At 37.7% G+C, this 21,786-nt stretch overlaps 1 protein-coding gene and 1 long non-coding RNA gene across 5 annotated transcripts in view; one reads left to right on the top strand and one right to left on the bottom strand.

Annotated features, from left to right (window-relative positions):
* Positions 1-21,786, bottom strand: part of HIF1A (hypoxia inducible factor 1 subunit alpha) — a 65,017-nt gene that overhangs the window by 5,367 nt on the left and 37,864 nt on the right. For all 4 annotated transcript variants that reach the window (XM_012439652.2, XM_012439653.2, XM_021675064.2 and 1 more), the window contains exons 3-12: positions 21,366-21,511; positions 21,197-21,281; positions 15,615-15,727; positions 14,769-14,971; positions 9,075-9,181; positions 6,664-6,811; positions 5,479-5,699; positions 4,271-4,557; positions 2,125-2,247; positions 1,569-2,002 (exon numbers count right to left, since the gene is read on the bottom strand). In XM_012439652.2, coding sequence (XP_012295075.2) covers positions 1,569-2,002; positions 2,125-2,247; positions 4,271-4,557; positions 5,479-5,699; positions 6,664-6,811; positions 9,075-9,181; positions 14,769-14,971; positions 15,615-15,727; positions 21,197-21,281; positions 21,366-21,511 — 1,867 coding nt within the window. The remainder of the gene's footprint in view (positions 1-1,568; positions 2,003-2,124; positions 2,248-4,270; positions 4,558-5,478; positions 5,700-6,663; positions 6,812-9,074; positions 9,182-14,768; positions 14,972-15,614; positions 15,728-21,196; positions 21,282-21,365; positions 21,512-21,786) is intronic.
* The window catches only part of LOC135274247 (uncharacterized), a 37,381-nt gene that overhangs the window by 8,158 nt on the left and 7,437 nt on the right, over positions 1-21,786 (top strand). The window lies entirely within an intron of this gene.

Raw genomic sequence — 21,786 nt, 5'->3', positions numbered from 1 at the left:
TTTTTGAAACAGGAGTTTTGCTCATGTTGCTCAGGTTGGATTGCAATGGCATGATCTCAGCTCACTGCAACCTCCACCTCTCTGGGTGAAGCAATTCTTTTGCTTCAGCCTCCCAAGTACCTGGGATTACAGGCACCTGCCACCACACCCAGCTAATTTTTGTATTTTTAGTAGAGACAGGGTGTCACCATGTTGGCCAGGCTGGTCTCGAACTCCTGGCCTCAGGTGATCCACATGCTTCAGCCTACCAAAGTGTTGAGATTACAAGATTGAGCCACCATGCCCTGCCCCAACAACCATTTATTGAGGAAGTACTACATGTTAGGTCATGAGCTAAGTATTAGTATCACTGAAATGCCCAGGACACTATAATTTCCCTAGTGGAGCTCAAAGTAAAAACTGAGTTAGTGACACAGTAACTTATGAAAGAATGTAAAGTAGTACTTCTGAGTTCATCTAAAGTCCCGAGATCTTTTCCTGGCTTAGGGAAAAGACCTCTCCCAGCACTCTAGGTCAAGGTGAGAATGTTGGGCAGGGAAAAGAAAATCTATGTGCTCTGGCTATAACAGTGGTTCTTTCCTATTGATATTGATATCTGGCTCAGTCTAGACATAGTAGAGTAGCAATCATTTCCCTCTTCCACACACTTATAAGCTAAAACTTATTTCTTCTAGCTATAGCCTCAAACTTAAAATATGTGAAATCCCCTTGCCAATTATATACAGGAAGTATAACTTAAAAATTGGGTCGTGTCCATATGTTTGTCTGAACTAGCTCCATAGAAGTAATGTCATAAGTCATGTTTAGATTCCTGGTGTAGAGTTCAAAAACCTATATAGCCTGCAATATATATATATATATATATATATATATATATATATATATATATAGCTAATGTTCTACAAATATGTAATGAAAAATAAAAGTAACTTTAATATAAGTAACTCTAATAAAATTTTGAAAGAGGGGCTTGTAAATATCTATATTGAATGCTAAAGATGGAATGCTCAATTTGGAATGTGCAATTGGAAATAACCCTTAAATTGGAAGGGCTTTTCTTCAGATAAGCTTAAAGAAAGAGCTCTAAGAAATGGAAGCATCTGCCAGGCGCAGTGGCTCACGCCTGTAACCCCAGCACTTTGGGAGGCTGAGGCAGGCGGATCACCTGAGGTCAGGAGTTCCAGACCAGCCTGCCCAACATGGCGAAAACCCGTCTCTAATAAAAAAAAATAAAAAAAAGAAATGGAAACATCTAAGTAGCGAGGGTAGTTAACTAGTCTGATTTAAACAACTGCAAGAAGTATATCTGATTACAGAACTTCCTGAGCTGGATTTTATTTTAAAGGTGTCAGAAGACTCTCTTACATTTAGATTGGTAATTTTAGAATTTATAATTATTTTAGAAAAAATTACATGAGGTTAATTTAGAAAGTTCTTTGAGTGCTTAAGAATTTGTCTTAGAGCATATACATCAGAAGGTTTGCTATACGTTTAGAAATTATGTACTATCACATACATTTTCTCAAAAATAATAAAAGAGTTATAACTTGAATGTTACACATAAATACCTTTGACTCAAAGCGACAGATAACACGTTAGGGCTTCTTGGATGAGACTTTTCTGTCTGTTCGATGACTCCTTTTCCTGCTCTGTTTGGTGAGGCTGTCCGACTTTGAGTATCTCTATATGGTGATGATGTGGCACTAGTAGTTTCTTTATGTATATGGGTAGGAGATGGAGATGCAATCAATATTTTAATGTCTTCCATACGGTCTTTTGTCACTGTTTTTAATTCATCAGTGGTGGCAGTGGTAGTGGTGGCATTAGCAGTAAGTTCTTGTATCTGAGTCTGCTGGAATACTGTAACTGTGCTTTGAGGGCTTGCACTTTCAGGGCTTGCAGAACTGCTTTCTAACGGTGACAACTGATCGAAGGAACGTAACTGAAAGTCATCATCCATTGGGATATAGGGAGCTAACATCTCCAAGTCTAAATCGGTGTCCTTTAAAACAGCAAATACATGAGTTTTTACAATGGCCATACCTTATAAATAAAAAACAAGTTAAAAGACACTTCAGAATAAAAATTAATGAAATTTAATATAAAACAAATAAGTTCATATACCTGAGTAGAAAATGGGTTCTTTGCTTCTGTGTCTTCAGCAAAAAGTTTTTCTACCAATTCCAACTTGAATTCATTGACCATATCACTATCCACATAAAAACAATATTCACTGGGACTGTTAGGCTGTAAAAAGAATTAAATATGTTTAGTTTTTCCCGAAGAAGCCGCCATATACTTTGCTAGTTGTCAGAATTTTCAAACTAGATATCAGAAAAAAACAAAAAACACACAACCAAGTCCATCGTGTTTATCAAATTTTATCTAACTAGGCTGGCATGGTGGTCCATGCCTGTAATCCCAGCACTGGGAGGCCAAGGCAGGTGGATCATGAGGTGAGGAGATCAAGACCATCCTGGCCAAAATGGTGAAACCCTGTCTCTATTAAAAATACAAAAATTAGCTGGGTATGGTGGCATGCGCCTGTAGTCCCAGCTACTCAGGAGGCTGAAGCTTGAACCCAGGGGGCCGAGGTTGCAGTGAGCCGAGATCACACCACTGCACTCCAGCCTGGGCAACTGAGTGAGACTCCATCTCGAAAAAAAGAAAAAAATTTTAACTAGTGAAAAAAGTGACATTTTGAAGCTTATACTGGTAACAATTTTGCCAATGTACATATTTCTGACTATGTAATATAACATCATTTCTAAAATTAAAAGAAACATCTTATTCTAAAGAATAAAACCTATTTGGTAATTTACATCCCACAATGGTACCTAACTGACCAATTAACTAGATGCTACATTCACTAGAATTTACCTTTGAAATGAGAAGGCACACTCCTATGGCGATTGAGCTACCTAAAAATCTCACAGCTACTGTTGAGGGTAGGAGTAGAGACTTAAGTGCTTTTACCTGCATATACCTGAATGAATGTACATTATTACTATTTTAAGAGTTCTGGTCAAGAATTTTAACAAAAAACTAGAGCTGTGTATTCTAAACAAGGAATTTTGCTTTCATCATTCTATTATTTTTGTTAGATTTACTTTTGTTAGACAAAAATGAAAATGAATCAAACATTTTTTTTGTGCTAGGTAAATTAAGCAAGCAGGGCATAGGATATACTCCTTTACTAGAAGGCTATGAGATGTCAAATCTCCTACTCTTAGCTTGCCAGTTTTATTCAACAAATATTTAATGTAGAATTATTTACCACTTATTAAAGCTTATTTATGCCTCATTTATCAAGTTATCGTGTTCAGATCTAAGTTACCCTACTCCTGAGCATATTTTTAAATGTAGGAAGTCCTGAAATGGAATCATTCTAGATTTAGAAATAGAGCCCTGTGTGACATCTCTAGTCTTGGTCAGTCCAGCCTTTAAAGATTATTTTTGTTGTGTTTATAGGACAATTCATATCAAGACAGATCCAGAATAAAAAAGATCAGTTACTATAATTTATTTTATGTAAGACTTGTTATTTTCATGTTAATACTTAAACAAAATTTCAAAATAGTACTGGAAACTGGACTAAATTGAGCAAAGAATTTATAAGGTCCTTTCCCATGTAAACCCTGTGAAGCCTATTGTTACCAGACAGTTCTCCAACTTAAAGGTGTAATGGGCCAGGCATGGTAGCTCACACCTGTAATCCTAGTACTTTGGGAGGCCAGGGTTGGAGGATCGCTTGAGCTCAGGAGTTTACAACCAGCCTGGGCAACATAGTGAGAACCCCAACTCTACAGAAAAAAAAAAAAAAAAAAAAAAAAAGGTTAAAAAATCAGGCACGGTGGTGTGGGCCTGTAGTCTCAGCTACTCAAGAGGCTGAGGTGGGAAAATCACTTAAGCCTGGGAGGCTGAGGCTGCAGTGGGCTGTGATTGCACCACTGCACTCCAGCCTGGGTGACAGTGAGACTCTGTCTCAAAAAAAAAAAAAACCCACAATAAAACAAAACAACAAAAAAAAATCAAAAAGGTAACAGGTATAGGCTGTGGCTACCTTGAGCACACTTAGTACTAGCCTAAAATGTCCAAATTCAAGTTAAGCAATAGCTCTTGCAATAATTTTAAAGTGCTAAAATTCAAACACACACACACAAATGTAATTTGTGCTTCAATTAGTGTTTCAATCAAACTTATAATTATATACAATCTTGAATGTTAAAATCTGAAAGTTGTCCCTTTCTGATTATATCATGACACCTACCTCAGGTGAACTTTGTCTAGTGCTTCCATCAGAAGGACTGGGTGGCTGATCCTGAATCTGGGGCATGGTAAAAGAAAGTTCCAGTGACTCTGGATTTGGTTCTAATTTTAATGCAACTTCTTGATTGAGTGCAGGGTCAGCACTACTTCGAAGTGGCTTTGGAGTTTCAGAGGTGGGTAATGGAGACATTGACAAATTTATATTCTGTAATTTTTCATTGGATGAAGGGAGCATTACATCATTATACAATGGTACTTCCTCAAGTTGCTGGTCATCAGTTTCTGTGTCTGCAGGGAAAAAAAACGAGTCAATCTAAAGTATACAAATTTTTTTTTTTTTACTCAAGACAGAGTCTTGCTCTGTTGCCCAGGATGGAGTACAGTGACACAATCTTGGCTCACTGAACCTCTGCCTCCTGGGTTCAAGCAATTCTCCTGCCTCAACCTCCTGAGTAGCTGAGATTACAGGCACGGACCACCATGCCCAGCTAATTTTTGTATTTTTAGTAGAGACAGGTTTTCACCATGGTGGCCAGGCTGGTCTCAAACTCCTATCCTTAAGTGATCTACCCGTCTTGGCCTCCTAAAGTACTGGGATTACAGGTGTGAGGCACCACACCCGGCCACAAGGATTTTAACATACAAAAAATGTATACAATTCATCAAACAACAAAATGTTACCAAATTTTCCTTCATCAGAAAGTTTACAAATATTATCATATAATCATAATTCTGGATTATCTTTCCAATCCACTACTGATACCTCCTCTTAATCTATATGGCATAAAAGACAAAAGGCAATACTAACAATTTTATATATTAAAATGTTCTCTACTTTAAAATTGCAGTTTTAATCTTCAATGTTTGATGTTATGGTATGACTCTTTATTTATCCTTTAATGCAACAATGCCTACTTCCATATAACTCCGCTAAACTAGAGAAAATCTGACAGCAGGATACAGAAATAGCAGAGTAGCCAGGAAAAGTTTATGTGGGAAGAATAAATGCCTTAAGGACACTTTAAAACACAATTTCCAACAATATTAAAAAAGCAAGAATGATAAGAAATTACCGGGGCAAAATATTTAAGCAAACCAACATATTAGCCTGTAATGTCCAAATGATTACCAACAAAAAACATCAAAGTAACATTTAGTCGAAATGAGGCATGCAGCAAAAGTTAGGGAATTAACAAAATAATTACTCACCATTGCTGCCAAAATCTAAAGATATGATTGTGTCTCCAGCAGCTGGGGCCAGCAAAGTTAAAGCATCAGGTTCCTTCTTAAGTTTATCAAAGAGGCTACTTGTATCTTCTGATTCAACTTTGGTGAATAGCTGAGTCATTTTCATATCTGAAGATTCAACCGGTTTAAGGACACATTCTGTTTGTTGAAGGGAGAAAATCAAGTCGTGCTGAATAATACCACTGTCAAAACAAGAGAAATTAGTAATTCATAAATGAGCACTTGACACAATGACGGGAAGGGGAACTGTGAAATGGTCTCTTAAGAAATTCTGCTTTATGGACAGGAACATTTTAAGATTTCTTGAGATGCGTGATCTCTCATGCACAATTTGTCACATTTAGGGTTTTAAAATGCTAATATGAAATGAAGACCCAATAAAATTCACAGTATGCAGTCATAAAAAAAGAATGAAATCATGTCCTTTGCAGCAACATGGATGCAAATGGAGACATTATCCTAAGTGAACTAATGGAGGAAGAGAAAACCAAATGCTGCATGTTCTCACTTATAAGTAGGAGCTAAACATTGGGTTACCTGTAGACATAAAGATGGCATCAATAGACACTGAGGACTCCCAAGGGAGAGGGGCAAGGGTGGTTGAACAGCTGTTGGGTATTATGCTCACTACCTGGGTGACAGGATCAATTGTACTACAAACCTCAGTATCACATGATATACCCACGTAACCTATGCATGTATCCCCTGAATAAAAAATAAAAGCTGAAATTAAAAAAAAAAATTCCCAGTACAAGATTATTTTCACTAATTTCAGTTAAGAATTTCAGATGTCCAGGCTTGGCATGGTGGCTCATGCCTGTAATCCCAGCACTTTGAGAGGCTGAGGTGGGTGAATCACTTGAGCCTGGGAGTTCAAGACCAGCTTGGCCACCATAGCAAAACTCGTCTCTATGGGGCACAAGAATGGCTTGAGCCTGGGAGGTGAAGGCTGCAGTGAACCAAGATTGCACCACTGCACTCTAGCCTGGGTGACCTAGGTCAGAGTACACAAAATAATATTTGGTAAAAATGTGAAAGTAAAATAAAATTTAGTTAATATTTATAATCTTATCTTCCTATAAATGAACAGAGTATCCAAAAAGAATTACTATTTGTTTCCCAAAAATGTTTATTTCTCAAACTTACCTCACAACATAATTTACACACACAATGCACTGTGGTTGAGAGTTCTTGGTGTTATATATGACAGTTGCTTGAGTTTCAACCCAGACATATCCACCTCTTTTGGCAAGCATCCTGTACTGTCCTGTGGTGACTTGTCCTTTAGTAAACACTAGGGGGAAAATAAAAAAGAATCATGCAGAGAAAATATTGTCCCTTTGACTTTTCAATTAAATGAAAAGATACTGAATGTTGATCATTGTTTTAGAAAACAGATGTGTATTTAGTGGAATCAGTTGTAACTGCTGAAATTGAGACAGTGTGTCACAGAATAGCTGAAAATATACCCATTTCCTTTTCAAATCCTCTAAATAAAACTCCTTTGCTGCCAATGAGCTAAGTGAAGAGTTCATGAATACACAATCTTCAGTGACTGAAATTCCTTGAATGACTTAGGTTGAAAATGTCAGATTAGAGAATAATCAATAACCTTTTTCAAGAAATGGTGATGCTGTAACTTGAAATTCTGATTACAGTTTCCAGACAATCAAAGATGCTTTTTTTTTTTTGAGATGGAATTTTTTTGCTCTTGTCGCCCAGGCTGGAGTGCAGTGGTGCTATCTCGGCTCACTGCAACCTCTATTTCCTGGGTGCAAGTGGTTCTCCTGCCTCAGCCTCCTGAGTAGCTGAGATTACAGATATGTGCCACTATGCCCGGCTAATTTTTTGTATTTTTAGTAGCAACGGGGTTGCCCTGTGTTAGCCAGGATGGTCTCAATCTCCTGACCTCATGATCCGCCTGCCTCAGCCTCCCAAAGTGCTGGGATTACAGGCATAAGCCACTGCACCCAGCCTACCTTGATGTTTAAATTAATCTACAGGTCCCCATTCAAAGGTCTTGGGTTTCCTTCAAAGGTAAGTGTAATTCAAGCTTAGATTATGAAGGACTCATTTTTATGGGCGGGTACAGTGGCTCACATCTATAATCCCAGCACTTTGGGAGGCTGAGGTGGGTGGATCACTTGAGGTCAGGAGTTTGAAACCATCCTGGCCAACATGGTGAAACCACGTCTCTACTAAAAATACAGAAATTGGCTGGGCGCGGTGGCTCACGCCTATAATCCCAGCATTTTGGGAGGCAGAGGCGGGTGGATCACGAGGTCACGAGGTCAAGAGATCGAGACCATCCTGGTCAACAAGGTGAAACCCCGTCTCTACTAAAAAATACAAAAATTAGCTGGGCATGGTGGCGCACGCCTGTAGTCCCAGCTACTCGGAAGGCTGAGGCAGGAGAATTGCTTGAACCCAGGAGGCGGAGGTTGCAGTGAGCCGAGATCACGCCATTGCACTCTAGCCTGGGTAACAAGAACGAAACTCCGTCTCAAAAAAAAAAAAATACAGAAATTAGCCAGGCGTGGTGGCATATGCCTGTAATCCCAGCTACTCGAGAGGCTGAGGCAGAAGTTGCAGTGAGCCGAGATCACGCCACTGCACTCCAGCCTGGGTGACAGAGTGAGATCCTATCTCAAAAGAAAAAAATAAAATGAAATAAAATAAATAAATAAAATAACCAAGAGTATAATTGGATTGTTTGTCACATAAGATAATGCTTGAGGCTGGGCGCAGTGGCTCACGCCTGTAATCCCAGCACTTTGGGAGGACGAGGCGGGCGGATCACGAGGTCAAGAGATCGAGACCATCCTGGCTATGGTGAAACCCCGTCTCTACTAAAAAATACAAAAATTAGCCAGGCATGGTGGCACACGCCTGTGGTCCCAGCTACTCGGGAGGCTCAGGCAGAAGAATCGCTTGAACCCAGGAGGTGGAGGTTGCAGTGAGCTGAGATTGCGCCACTGCACTCCAGCCTGGTGACAGAGCAAGACTCCATCTCAAAAAAAAAAAAAAAAAAAAAGATAATGCTTGAGGTGTTAGGTACTGTTTATCCTTATAAATCACGTTGCATGCCTGTATCAAAATATTTCATGTAACCTAAAAATATACATACCTATGTACCTATTAAAATTTTTTTAAAATGATACTTATTACCACATGTGCATGATGTCCACCACCTTCATATTCATTGATTGTACAAATATTTTCTAAGTGCCTTTTATATACCAAACACTGTTCTGAGTATTTATGTGAATTCTGAAAATTATGCCATTCAATACTCTATAATATTTGGTTTTTCAAAAGTCTTTTTATTTAAAATGCCAGGAAGTTTCATCTGTGATTAAATGATTCTATTTTTACTGATATTTGTTACAACAAATACAAAACATAAAATGGTCAAGATCTCTACTGAATAGGCCTGTTAACACACTTTGTCTAGGAAGACTGGTACATTTTAACCAGAGAATTAGATGGGTAGCCAAACTGTACAGAGGTTCCAACAGTTAAACAGAGTATCTCTTGAGTTCTTCCATTGTACTTACTATCATGATGAGTTTTGGTCAGATGATCAGAGTCTAAAGCATGATAATATTCGTAAATTGAGCGGCCTAAAAGTTCTTCTGGCTCATATCCCATCAATTCGGTAATTCTGTTAGTAAAAAATACAAGATTTAAGAAAAAAAGGGAGACACTAACTAATAAAAATTTTTCTTCTCCCAAGTTAACTGATAGGCATTCATCTTACAGACAAGTGAATTTTCAAAAATAAAGAGCATCTGCCTTTGCTTACAATAAATTTACACCTCACCTTTAGTAGCTCTACAGTTATTAAATGCAACACCACACATTTCTTTAAGTCTTCTAGGTTCATTTGGCTATTTAACTCTTTTATCCTCTTCACCCAAACTTATTACGTATTTTTATCACATCTCATTATACATACTTTTGGTAACAAGGCAGGGTATTAATAAACAGATAGTACTACTAAATTAAATGGTAAAAGTTGTAAAGGTAGTCACTGACAGTTTAAAATACAGATAAAATCTATAACATTATTTTTTAATAAAGCCAAATTCTTTATGGAGTAGCTGTTAAGCCCCTAGGCAATGCCTCACTTTGGGAGATCAATAGCCACTACACAGTTCTAATATCATCAACCAAAGAGTATCTACACTAAATGGGAACCAAAGGAATTATGTTGGTTTTAGAAGATGCTCTTGTACTTAGTTTTTGACATCACATGAAATTATGGGAATAATTTCATATAAAACAATATTTCAAATGAAAATAGACTGGAAGACAATCTAGTTACTCTATCTAGCTCACTGGCAGAGACTAGACCTTTATTTAGGACACAGATTAGATCTTATTCTCTGTAACCAGTTGTGAAATGGCAACTATGACATGAGAAAGAGAAAGCTATCTTCTTGGTATCATTCTGAATAGAAATACTCTCATCTGAAGTCTTTCTAGGAGGAAACATGACTTAAACGTCTAGATTCTCAGCCTTTAGATTTCAGAGGACTTTCTTACTGAGGTGCAAGCAAACCTTATGTAACATGCTGTATGTCAAAAAACCCCACCTAACTACTGGAAGGACATAGGCAAGATATTCTATAAAGGTATAAAAGTAATACTGCTTGTGTTCTTACACTTAAAGGCAAGATCTTCCATAGTTTATTGCAAAATAAATACATAAATGAAAAGTTGATTTGCCGAAAACCAAACCAACTCAACTCAAACCCTCAATTCTTTACAAAGGGACATCTGTAAACACAGCAACACCAGGTGGCAGCATTATAAAGGAAAACTTGTTTTTAAACAAAATCAGTCATATTTCTTGAAATCGTGCTTTAAAAAATAATTTTAATTGGTCTTATATTTTTCTATTTAAATAAAATTCCCATGGAATTAAACACTTTTTCACTATTCAAATCTTAATATGCCTATGTGTGCCTAGCATTATTCTAGGCATGAAAATGCTAAGACAAAACTGAACACGTGGCTAATCTTGCAGTAGATGTACTGGTACTACTTAGGAAATAATAAGATAAATACAGTGATGAGAATCTGTTCCAGGAATCAGAGAAATCAATCCCATCCATGCAAAGGATTGGTAGAATGAGGAACAGCCTCTTATAGAAGACTTATGACGAGAGAGACAAAGGAAAGGTAAAACCACTTTCAGAGAAAAGGTACAGTATAAGCAAAAGATTTTTAAAAATGCTTAACATGGTGCAGGTAACAAAGATTCTATAATATGATTAGCGGAGACAGATCAGATAATGCTGAAGAAGTAGGTAGGGGGATCAGATTAATGAGAGTCTTGCTTATATTGTCGTAGGAAGCTCTGATTTAATCTGATGTCAATCAGTGCTTCTCAATTTGAGTTATGTCTATCACTAAGAGATGCCCAGAAGTCAAAAATAAACTGTATATGCTTTCCCTGAAGGTCAGTTTTACACATATTGAAGCAAGAAAGGTGAAGTTAATATAACTTTAGAGAATTAAATAGGTTCTATCCTGTACCAAAGGGGTGGGGGTGTCCAGAAAATATGATCAAAAAATGTTTTTAATGGACTAGGAAACCTGTGATCTAAAGCAGTATACCACTCATTTATTTTGAGGCAGGAACTGTTCATCTTCATTTCTACTTTAATGCCATAAACACAGTAGATGCTCAAATAATTTTAAATGAATTATTACTCAGTACAGTTAATAGCAGCTATTTGTGGAATATTTTGGATTTTAGGAGCTTGATATGTTAGACTTTCTTAAAATTGAGCAAAATTTTTTCTACAGCTTTGTTCTCAGGAGTTACAGATGCACGAAGTTCCTGGAAAGAGCTCTAAACCAGAAAATAACAGTCTGCTGGTCAAACTCAAAACTGTCTTGGTTGATCTAAGCCGGGCTCAGTGGCTCAGGCCTGTAATACCAGCACTTTGGGAGGCTCAGGCGCGTAGATCATGAGGTCAGGAGTTCAAGACCAGCCTGGCCAATATGATAATACCCCATCTCTACTAAAAATACAAAAATTAGCCAGGTGTGGTGGTGCACACCTGTAGTCGCAGCTACTTGGGAGGCTGAGGCAGAAGAATTGCTTAAATCTGGGAGGTGGAGGTTGCAGTGAGCCCAGATGGCGCCACTGCACTCCAGCCTGGGCGACAGAGCCAGACTGTCTCAAAACAAAAAACAAAACAAAAAAAACTGTCTTGTTTGATCTATAAGCTGGCTATCTTTACTGTTAACTCCCATCATGATCATTTTGCTAATTTTCTATTATAACTAGAGGAGAACGCTACTCCCTTTCTCATTTTTGCTCCATTACCTTCCTTTCTCCCTGGCCCCCACCTCTACTTTGTTACCTTAAGTTTTCAAAAAATAAAAAAAAATTCCTCAAAATAGGATGGACATCTCTGTTCCATCATACATTGACATGAATACTGGCAGTAAACACCGTAAAACAGTACTTAGCTTTTCTATATTCATTTTCTTAAAGTTGACACCAGTAGTGAAGCATTAACTATGTGCCCTAGGCACTGAACAGACTCCTTTAATCCTTACAACAGCCTTCTAAGGTATGAACTCCCAGGCTAGAGTGCAGTGGCGTGATCTCTGCTCACTGTAACCTCTGCATCCTGGGTTCAAGCAATTCTCCTGCCTCAGCCTCCTGAGTAGCTGGGATGACAGACATGCACCACCACACCCTGCTAATTTTTGTATTTTTAGCAGAGATGGGGTTTTACCATGTTGGCCAGGCTGGTCTCAAACTCAGGACCTCAGGTGATCTGCCTGCCTTGGCCTCCCACAGTGCTGAGATTACAGGCATGAGCCATTGCACCCAGCCATGATTCTTATTTTATAGATAAGAAATGTGAGTTTTACAATAGTTAAGTACCAAGGCAAGGGCCACATTAGAAGTATCAGAGATGCAAGCCATGAGTGAATCTAACATTATGTGATTCCAAAGACATTGCTCTGTCATATTTCCTTGTCCAATGGGGTGAGGGTTTCTTGTCTACTTTATATTATGGTAAGTGTTGAAAATTGGTTTTCTCATAACATCTTCAAGTTAATATTAAGAAGAAACTGATGCTCACAGACAAGAACTAAGAACTAATGTGTCCAAGATCATTTGGATATAGGCAGCAAAGCCAGGTTTGGCAGTCAGGCTACAGGACCTATGCCCCCTTCAGCTACTATATTATATAGCCTTATAGTAAAAAAAAAAAAAAAGAGAGACAAGCACTACAATAGTAGAGTAAATGCTACAAAAGGTATGTACAAGGAATAGTGCAGTTTCTTCTGGAAGGAAGAAGGAAAGCTCTACAAAGGAGTAGACGCTCTTGGAAGGTAAGTATGTGTTAGTAAGTGAAGAAAACTTTATTATAGAATAGGAAAGAAAGTAGTGCAAAGGCACTAAAAAAGTGGTCCCCAAACTTTTTGGCACCAGGGACAGGTCGTGGAAGACAATTGTTCCACGGATGGGGGTGGGATGGTTTCAGGATGAAACTGTTCCACCTCAGATCATCAGGCACTAGTTGAGTTAGGTTTTCACAAGGGGTGCACAAACTAGATTCCTCGCATACAGTTCACCGTGGTTTCCCACTCCCGTAAGAATCTAATGCTGCCTCCGATCTGACAGGAGGCGTAGCTCAGGCAGGAATGCTCATCACCACTCACCTGCTATGCAGCTGGGGTCCTAACAGGCCGTGGACCAGTACTGGGGATTGGGGACCCCTGCATTAAGACATTAAAACAGCATGGGGAGCTTTCTAGCTATAGAGTGGTAGGGACCACAACAGAATAAGTAGTGACCCTTCCTCTTGATTAATAAGGAAAAGTTGGCAAGGGCCAGACTATAAATATGTTTTTTTGCCATGCTAAGTTTAGATTTTATTGTGTAGGTCTGTTTGTCTTTCAGTCTTTTAAAATGCACATCTTTTTTTGATAAATGAAAATTTACTTCCCTCATCTATTATTTTTATAAACAATATATTTTTGTGTGCAAAGATGAAGGGAAGCATTTGAGGCATTTTTAACAAGAGAATGACATGATCTGATTTTCACATTAGGACACCCACTTTCTGGCAACTTGGATAAAGATTACAAGGGTACAAATCTGTTGGCAAAAAGGCAGCTAAGCCAACAACTCAAGTCAAAGGTAATAATGAGCTAATGAATTCAGTGGCAGGAGTGCAAGGATGGAAAGGAGGAAATGGATCAAGAAATATATGTAGATAGTAAATCTGTGAGATTTATAGATCAACTATACGTAGAAAATGAAGGTAAAAGAAAAGTTAAGGATGACTTCCAAAGTTTTGCTTGAGTCATGTGTCCATGGTGGTGTATTAACTACGATATAAGTGTTATAGGAAGAAAAGCAGTTTTTGATGATGTTTGGGGGCAGTAGTGGTACAATTCAATTACAGAAATATTTAGTTTACAATACAGAAGAATATCGAGATACAAATATTAAGTTGGCATTAAGTAAAATTAGTTACAAAAAGAAATGTGAGAAATGGCGATAGAAACCATGGGCAAGGTTGAAGCTTTTCAGGGAAGATATGTAGGATGAAGAGATGTACAAACACTTGGCTTTCCAGTCCCCAACCTAAGGTAATCTATCTTTGTTCAAAATATACACTGTATGTCTTTGAAATTCTCTCTCTAAGCAGAGCTCCTATTGGGGGGAAAAAAAAAGACTAATCTTAATTTCTGGATAGCACTTAAGTAAGCGTTCATAGTACAGAGTTAAGTGTTCAATAAATGTGGCTGAATTAATTTACAAAGTTAATCTAATATTAGTAAGTTCTAGGATGTATCATTCTGTTCCATTTAGTGGAAAGCAGAGTTTAAAACTGAATTTTTTTTTTTTTTTTGAAATGAAGTCTTAGTCTGTTGTCTAGGCTGGAGTGTGGTGGTGCGATCTCAGTTCACTGCAACCTCTACTTCCCAGGTTCAAGTGATTCTCCTGCCTCAGCCTCCTGAGTAATGCCTGCCACCATGCCCAGCTAATATTTGTATTTTTAGTAGAGACAGGGTTTCACCACATTGGCCAAGCTGGTATCAAACTCCTGACTTCAAGTGATTCACCCCCCTCAGCCTCCCAAAGTGCTGGGATTACAGGTGTGAGCCACCACGCATGGCCAACATTAAATCTTTACTACGGTGAATATTCAATAATGCTGTAGACTAATTAAAAATTTCAAATTCACATTTTAGATCTAATTTACCTTTCATCACAATAAGAAAATTTCATATCCAGGCTGTGTCGACTGAGAAAAGTCTTGCTATCTAAAGGAATTTCAATATTTGATGGGTGAGGAATGGGTTCACAAATCAGCACCAAACAGGTCATAGGTGGTTTCTTATACCCACACTGAGGTTGGTTACTGTTGGTATCATATACATGAATATGGCCTGTGCAGTGTAATACCTGTGTATGAAGAAGAAAACAAAACAGTTTAAAAAAAAATATTTACAATGCTGGGGGAAAAAAGCAGAGATGAGCAGTTGAGTCTGATACAGCCAGTAAGCTTTGATAAAATTTATTGTCGCTGGTGAATTCACTTTGTTTTTGAAAATCGATAAATGTTTTTCGTATGATACCAACCATGACCTACTTCCTGCCCGGGCCCTATAGATTACTCTTTAAAAAAATTGCCCTCGGATAAAGTCTAGGCTGCCTTTTCATTCATCTCATCATCTGGCTGTTTGATAGTTATTTCTTGCTCTGATGACTATGTTTTAACACTGAACAAAGACAGAAAACAATGATTAATAGAAAATTAAGCCCTATCAGGATTCAAATATTGGGTGGTTGGCAAAGCCAACTGATTAGATAAGGCTGGTACACCAGTGCCACAATTCACATAATGTAAGTTTGTGCCTCAAATTGGCAAATTACTATATGGTTCTGGATTTTGGAGATCACATGCAAATCAGCTGAAAGTGTAAATGTTACATATATAAACACCAAGGAACTGTAAACTTTCCCTCACAATTCTAAAGTTATCTTAATACTACAATGTCTATGTATAAATATAGTGTATCATCAATCACAAATCATTTTCACTTACCTTCCACGTTGCAGACTTTATGTTCATAGTTCTCCCTCGGCTAGTTAAGGTACACTTCATTCTGAGAAAAAAGCTTCGCTGTGTGTTTTGTTCTTTACCCTTTTTCACAGGGCCTAATGAAAGCATGAAATAAAGTTTTAAAGCAAGTATATATACAAATTTGTTACAATATAAGTAGCAAAGTGCCCAGCACCTAGATCAACTGAATACCTGTTCAGTTAAAAGTCTCAGCATGAACACAGTAATTCATTCCCCCTTTACCCACTCCAGCACACTCATGAGGTCTGACATACACTACTCAGTAGCAGTGATTCCCTAAGTTGGCTAAAAGATAATCCATATTTGGGATAACAGTTAATCGTTCAAGCCAGTACGCTTAGTCAAACTACAAAGAAATATAAAAATGGTATGAGTCATTTTATTGGTACACAAGAATGCCTAAACAAAGAACTTCAGTAAACTCTTCCTATCATTTCCTGAATGTGTTAGCTCGATTTCTAATAAGCATTCTATGTATTTATAGAACCTTTAAAACAGCAACTTTCTTTTTTAACACGAAATAACATTTTTATATGTCTTATTTTTTCTACCTTAATTTATCTAGTAAACCAGACAGGAAATTATTTCTACTTTGTTACTACGAGAAAACAACACCAACAGCAGATCAAATGACTTATCAAAAGCTACAGAAATAAGCCGGGCACAGTGGCTCAGGCCTATAATCCCAGCACTTTGGGAGGCTGAGGAAGGAGAATCGCTTGAGGTCAGGAGTTCAAAACCAGCCTGGTCAACATGGTGAAACACCGTCTCTACTAAAAATACAAAAATTAGCTGGGCATGGTAGCGGGCACCTGTAATTCCAGCTGCGTACGATATGGAGGCAGGGGAATCACTTGAACCTGGGAGGTGGAGGTTGCAGTGAGCTGAGACTGTGCCACTGCACTCTAGCCTGGGTGACAGAGTGAGAATTCATCTCAAAAAAAAAAAAAAAAGCTGCAGAAATAAAGCAAAGTCAGAATTAAGTAAAGTCTATTCACTCCTATTCCAAACCTTCTGTAACTAAAAAATGAGATTATATTTAGGTGACTAAGGAAATAGAATCTTGCTGGCTGTGGTGGCTCATGCCTGTAATCCCAGCACTTTGGGAGGCTGAGATAGGAAGATTGGGAAGATCATTTGAGGCCAGAAGTTTGAGACCAGGCTGGCCATTGTGGCAAAATCCTGTCTCTACTAAAAATATAAATACTAGCCAGGTGTGGTGGTGCACACCAATAATCCCAGTATTCGGAAGACTCAGGCATCAAAATCGCCTGAACCTGGGATGCACAGGTTGCAGTGAAATGAGAGTGTGCCACTGTACTCCAGCATGAGTGTATCAAAAAAAAAAAAACAACGACAAGAAAATAGTATCTTGATTTCTTATTAAGAAATGTATTTCATATTTCAATATTCATATTCATTCATATTTCTTATCAATATTCTTATATTTCTTATCAATCTTCAGTATTCATCCTTCTTATCTTCATTGGTCAAGGTGCTTCAAAACAAATACAAAAATATTCATTATTCAGAACCTGGACTAGATATTGCAGGCAATACAAAGATGAGTAAGACACACTGCCTTTCCTGAAGAAGTTAAAAATGTAGTAGATATAGTAAGGTCAACAAAAACACAATGCAGAGTCAGTACTTGAGACTTATATGCTTTAAAGGAGGAGGGCTTAGAAGATAACTTCTAGTTGGGGGAATCTAGAAGTCCTGCTTAGAAAAAAAGACATTAGAATGTCAGTAAGTAGAGATGGATTAGAAGGGTATTCCAGGGAGAAGGAAGAGAATGAAAAGCACAGAGGTAGGAAAAATAAGAGGCAACATATAGCACGCACAGTTTGTCCACAATATAAAGTACATGTAGAAGAGTAATAAGGCCAAGCTAGAAGGGAAGGTTAGGGCTGTACTACGGAGGGCTGTGGATGTCCACATGGAGTCCTGCCTAAAATATTCAACCGGGGCTTTAAAAAATTCTGAATTGGGAAGCACAATCAGTAACTTAAAGAAAATTAATTTAGCAGCAATATATAAGTTCGAATTATAGAGGGCCGAGCCAGTAGCAGCAGTATGAGTGAAAAGAATGGTGGCAAAAGACAAATGAAGAGGTAGAATCTTAATACACTTGAAAACTGATGGAAGTAAGACAGGAGAAAAATCAAATCTGGAAATTTTAATGCTAGTATATTGAAAGAACACTGTCAAGTAGAAAAGAAATGAGAGTAAGTTTAAATTTAGGCATTGTTAGCTAGAAATGCTGGACTCTTGAGGAACAAGATGAATTCCGGCTCATACTCATTTAATGAAACTAGGAAAGATAAGCAGTCCTGGTGCTGATGCAGGCCATTTGGGTTTACTTAGATAAGAACTGAATTTGCCCTCCCTGGAAGGATTCAAGAGTATATTTTCAAAAGATGCTATGAGAGTGAGAGAGAGAGACAGAGAGAGAGAGAGAGTGTGTGTGTAGGTGGTGATGGTTGTGGCAAGTGGCAATAAAGATTGACATGCAAAATCCTTTGGGTATGTTCATTCCTTCATAATCTATGCTTGAATTACACTGACCTTTGAAAGAAACCCAACGCCTTTGAATGGGGATCTGTAGATTAATTTAAAAATCAAGGTAGGCTAGGTGTGATGGCTCACGCCTGTAATCCTAACACTTTGGGAGGCCAAGGCGGGCAGATCATGAGGTCAGGAGATTGAGACCATTCTGGCTAACACAGAGAAACCCTGTCTCTACTAACAATACAAAAAACTAGCCAGGCATGGTGGCATATACTTGTAGTCCCAGCTACTTGGGAGGCTGAGGCAGGAGAATCGCTTGAACCCAGGAGGCAGAAGTTGCAGTGAGCCAAGATAGTGCGACTGCACTCCAGCCTGGGCAATAGAGCAAGACTTCAACTAAAAAAAAAAAAAAAAAAAAAATCAAGGTAACTTAAAAGTACTAGCGTGTTCCTAATGGGTTAAAAAAAAAAAATTTTAAAAAACACTATATTTTAAACTCTCTAAAAATAAGTTATTTTGTAATAATTTATAAATTCTAAAGCATCTTTTTAGAATTTATATGAAAGAATAATAGGACTATTTGTGTAAACATGCCATTGGCTCTCAGTATATCACTAAAGTGTGATGCTTTGCAACAGTCCCTGATTTTTAAAAGAAAAATCTGCCTTTTAGTTTCCCAATGGAACATCAATACTTCATTAACCACATTAGGAATGATTTCAAAAATGTTTGTGTGCTTTAAAAAAGAACATTTGGTTCAAAACATGTATTTAAACTATATTAAGACTATCTGATTTGGAATAATGCATTAACATGATTATCAAATCAAAACAAGACTTCCTAATATCCATCCATTTATAGTCTAGCCCCAGGAAAGCACTGAGCAGTCAATATAAACCTCAACTCTGCACAATGGAACTCATATATTAAACTCATTGACAAGCCACTTAGGTCCACAGCATATTTACTCCTCCTTTATACAGAATTCTCAAAAGTATGTATTGTTTTCCAAATTAACAGTAACAATACAATATTGAATTTTAAAACAGGAGACAGGTCCTGCTGACACAGTGAAAAAAGACAGTAGAATGTGGTGAGAATTCAAATATGTGAAAAGAGCTCCAAAGAGCTAATGAGTGTGGACTCTGAAGCCAGTCTACTGAAGTTCAGCCCAAGCTCTGCCATTTACTAACCAAATAATGTTGGGCAAGTTACTTAGTAACTGTGCCTCAGTTTCCTGGTAAAATAGAAATTGTAACAGTTAACTTCACAGGGTTGTTGTGAGAAATAAAGGAGGTAAGGGCATATAAAATAGGAAGAACAGTGTCCTGGCACAGAGTATTCTCTCAATGGAGGTTAGCTATTATTATTATAAATGAGATGAAAAAGAAAACCTTAGTTACACAAAAAGTAAATTTGAGGTTGTATAATATAGAAGCAAACCAATTTATGCACTTAAATTGGAGAGCAACAACAACAGCAGAACATAAGAAATTTTCCTTGTGGTAACTTCCCAACATGAAGAAAAGTTCAATTATGATCAGTATACGCTGTTTAAGATGGCACAAATGTGGAAAGACTTTCTTGAAATTGTTTTTGTAATTGAAGAGGTACTTTCCAAAAATCTTGGAACACATGATTATTTTTAATAATTATTGATCAGTATACACTGTTTAAGAAGACACAAATGTGGACTTTGTTTTTCTTAATTCAAGAGGTACTTTCCAAAAATCTCGGAACACTTATTTCGTTTTTTTGAGACAGAGTCTCACTCTGTCGCCAGATGCCAGGCTGGAGTGCAGTGGCATGATCTTGGCTCACTGCAACCTCCACCTCCTGGGTTCCAGAGATTCTCCTGCCTCAGCCTCCCAAGTAGTTGGGACTACAAGTGTGTGCCACCATGCCCACCTAAGTTTTGTATTTTTTAGTAGAGACGGGGTTTCACCCTGTTGGCCAGGATGGTCTTGTGATCTCTTGACCTCGTGATCCACCCACCTTGGCCTCCCACAGTGCTGGGATTACAGGTGTGAGCCACCACGCCCAGCACACTTGATTATTTTTAACAATTCATTCCTAAGAATTAAAAGTCTTACTGTCTATTTTTGTTAATATGTGAGCATCCACAATGTAATAACTTTATAATCAAACTACACAATCTCAAATTATTGAGAACATCCTAAGAAGTCAATAAGCAGTTATTCGTCTTAAAATTCTGGTGAACTTTTTCTCTTGGGCCTCAGACCTCAAACTGGCACCTCGACTTTAATAATTGTCTAAAATCCTATTATCTGCCCTTGGTATTGTAATTTCTCCTTGCCTTAATGGTGTATTTTAATTTTTAACTCCACCGCGCGGAGATCCTCCTGGCTCAGTCTCCCAAAATGCTAGATTTACAGGCTAATTCTAGCATTTTGGGAGACTGAGCCAGGAGGATCACTTGAGTCCAGGAGTTCAATACCAGCCTGGGCATGGTGGCTCATGCCTGTAATCCCAACACTTTGGGAGGCCAAGGTGGGAGGATGGCTTGAGTCCAGTAGTTCAAGACCAGCCTGGGCAGCATAGTGAGACTTATTCTCTAATGATGATTTTTTAAAAATTAGCTGGGCATGGTGGCACACATCTGTGGTCCCAGTTACTTAGGAGACTAAGGTGGGTGAATCACTTGAGCCCTAGCAGTCAAGGCTGCAGTGAGCTGTGATGATGCCACTGCACACCAGCCTGGACAACACAGTGAAACTCCATCTGAAAAAAAAAAAAAGGTTATTTATAACTCTCTTGGTCCTGATTGTTATTTATGTTTCCATTTTATGTCTCACACACACACAATTATTTATGCAATTAGGTGGGCTTTCAAAATGAAATTCCTAAAAACTAGAATAACAGTTTTAATGAAGAAAAGACTTAATATTTTATTAAACATGAAATAACATTTTGCCTTAGGTAAGTACAATAGCAAAATTTAATAATTAGCAATAGTATCTGATTATGTAAAACCACCTGTCACATTAAATCAAACAACAGACTTTTCTTACCATTTCTGTGTGTAAGCATTTCTCTCATTTCCTCATGGTCACATGGATGAGTAAAATCAAACACACTGTGTCCAGTGAGTTCAAACTGTAAACACATTTTTAAAAATTAGGATTGTATCATAAAATCATAAAAACATACAGAAAGGCTCCTAATATGTGTATATTTTACCTGAGTTAATCCCATGTATTTGTTCACATTATCAGAAATGTAAATCATGTCCCCATCATCTGTGAGAACCATAACAAAACCATCCAAGGCTTTCAAATAAAAGCAATTCATTTGTGCTTTCATTTCATCTTCAATATCCAAATCACCTAAAAAGGGCACAAGAAAAGGAAAATTAGTTAAAAAGTTATACTTAAATAATAATTAGATGTTTTTATAGTTTTCTCACAGATACTTTATTTAATATATACAGCCATTTAAACAGAACAGTCAAGGCCAGAAGCTAGAAAGACTATAATTAGATGTGCCAGCTGCTTTTCATGATTATTTAAAATAATGTAGCAAGGTAAACCATCGAAGAAGAGGAGTCATGTTTTTTAAAGGAAGAAAGAAAGGTAGATGGAACAGGAGAAAAAGGAAAAAT

This window comes from Aotus nancymaae, unplaced genomic scaffold, assembly GCF_030222135.1.
Source record: "Aotus nancymaae isolate 86718 unplaced genomic scaffold, 86718_ANA_hifiasm-v0.15.2.pri h1tg000011l, whole genome shotgun sequence".
NCBI lineage: Eukaryota > Metazoa > Chordata > Mammalia > Primates > Aotidae > Aotus > Aotus nancymaae.
Note: the sequence above shows the minus strand (reverse complement) of the source record. Positions and strands in the feature narration are given on the sequence as shown.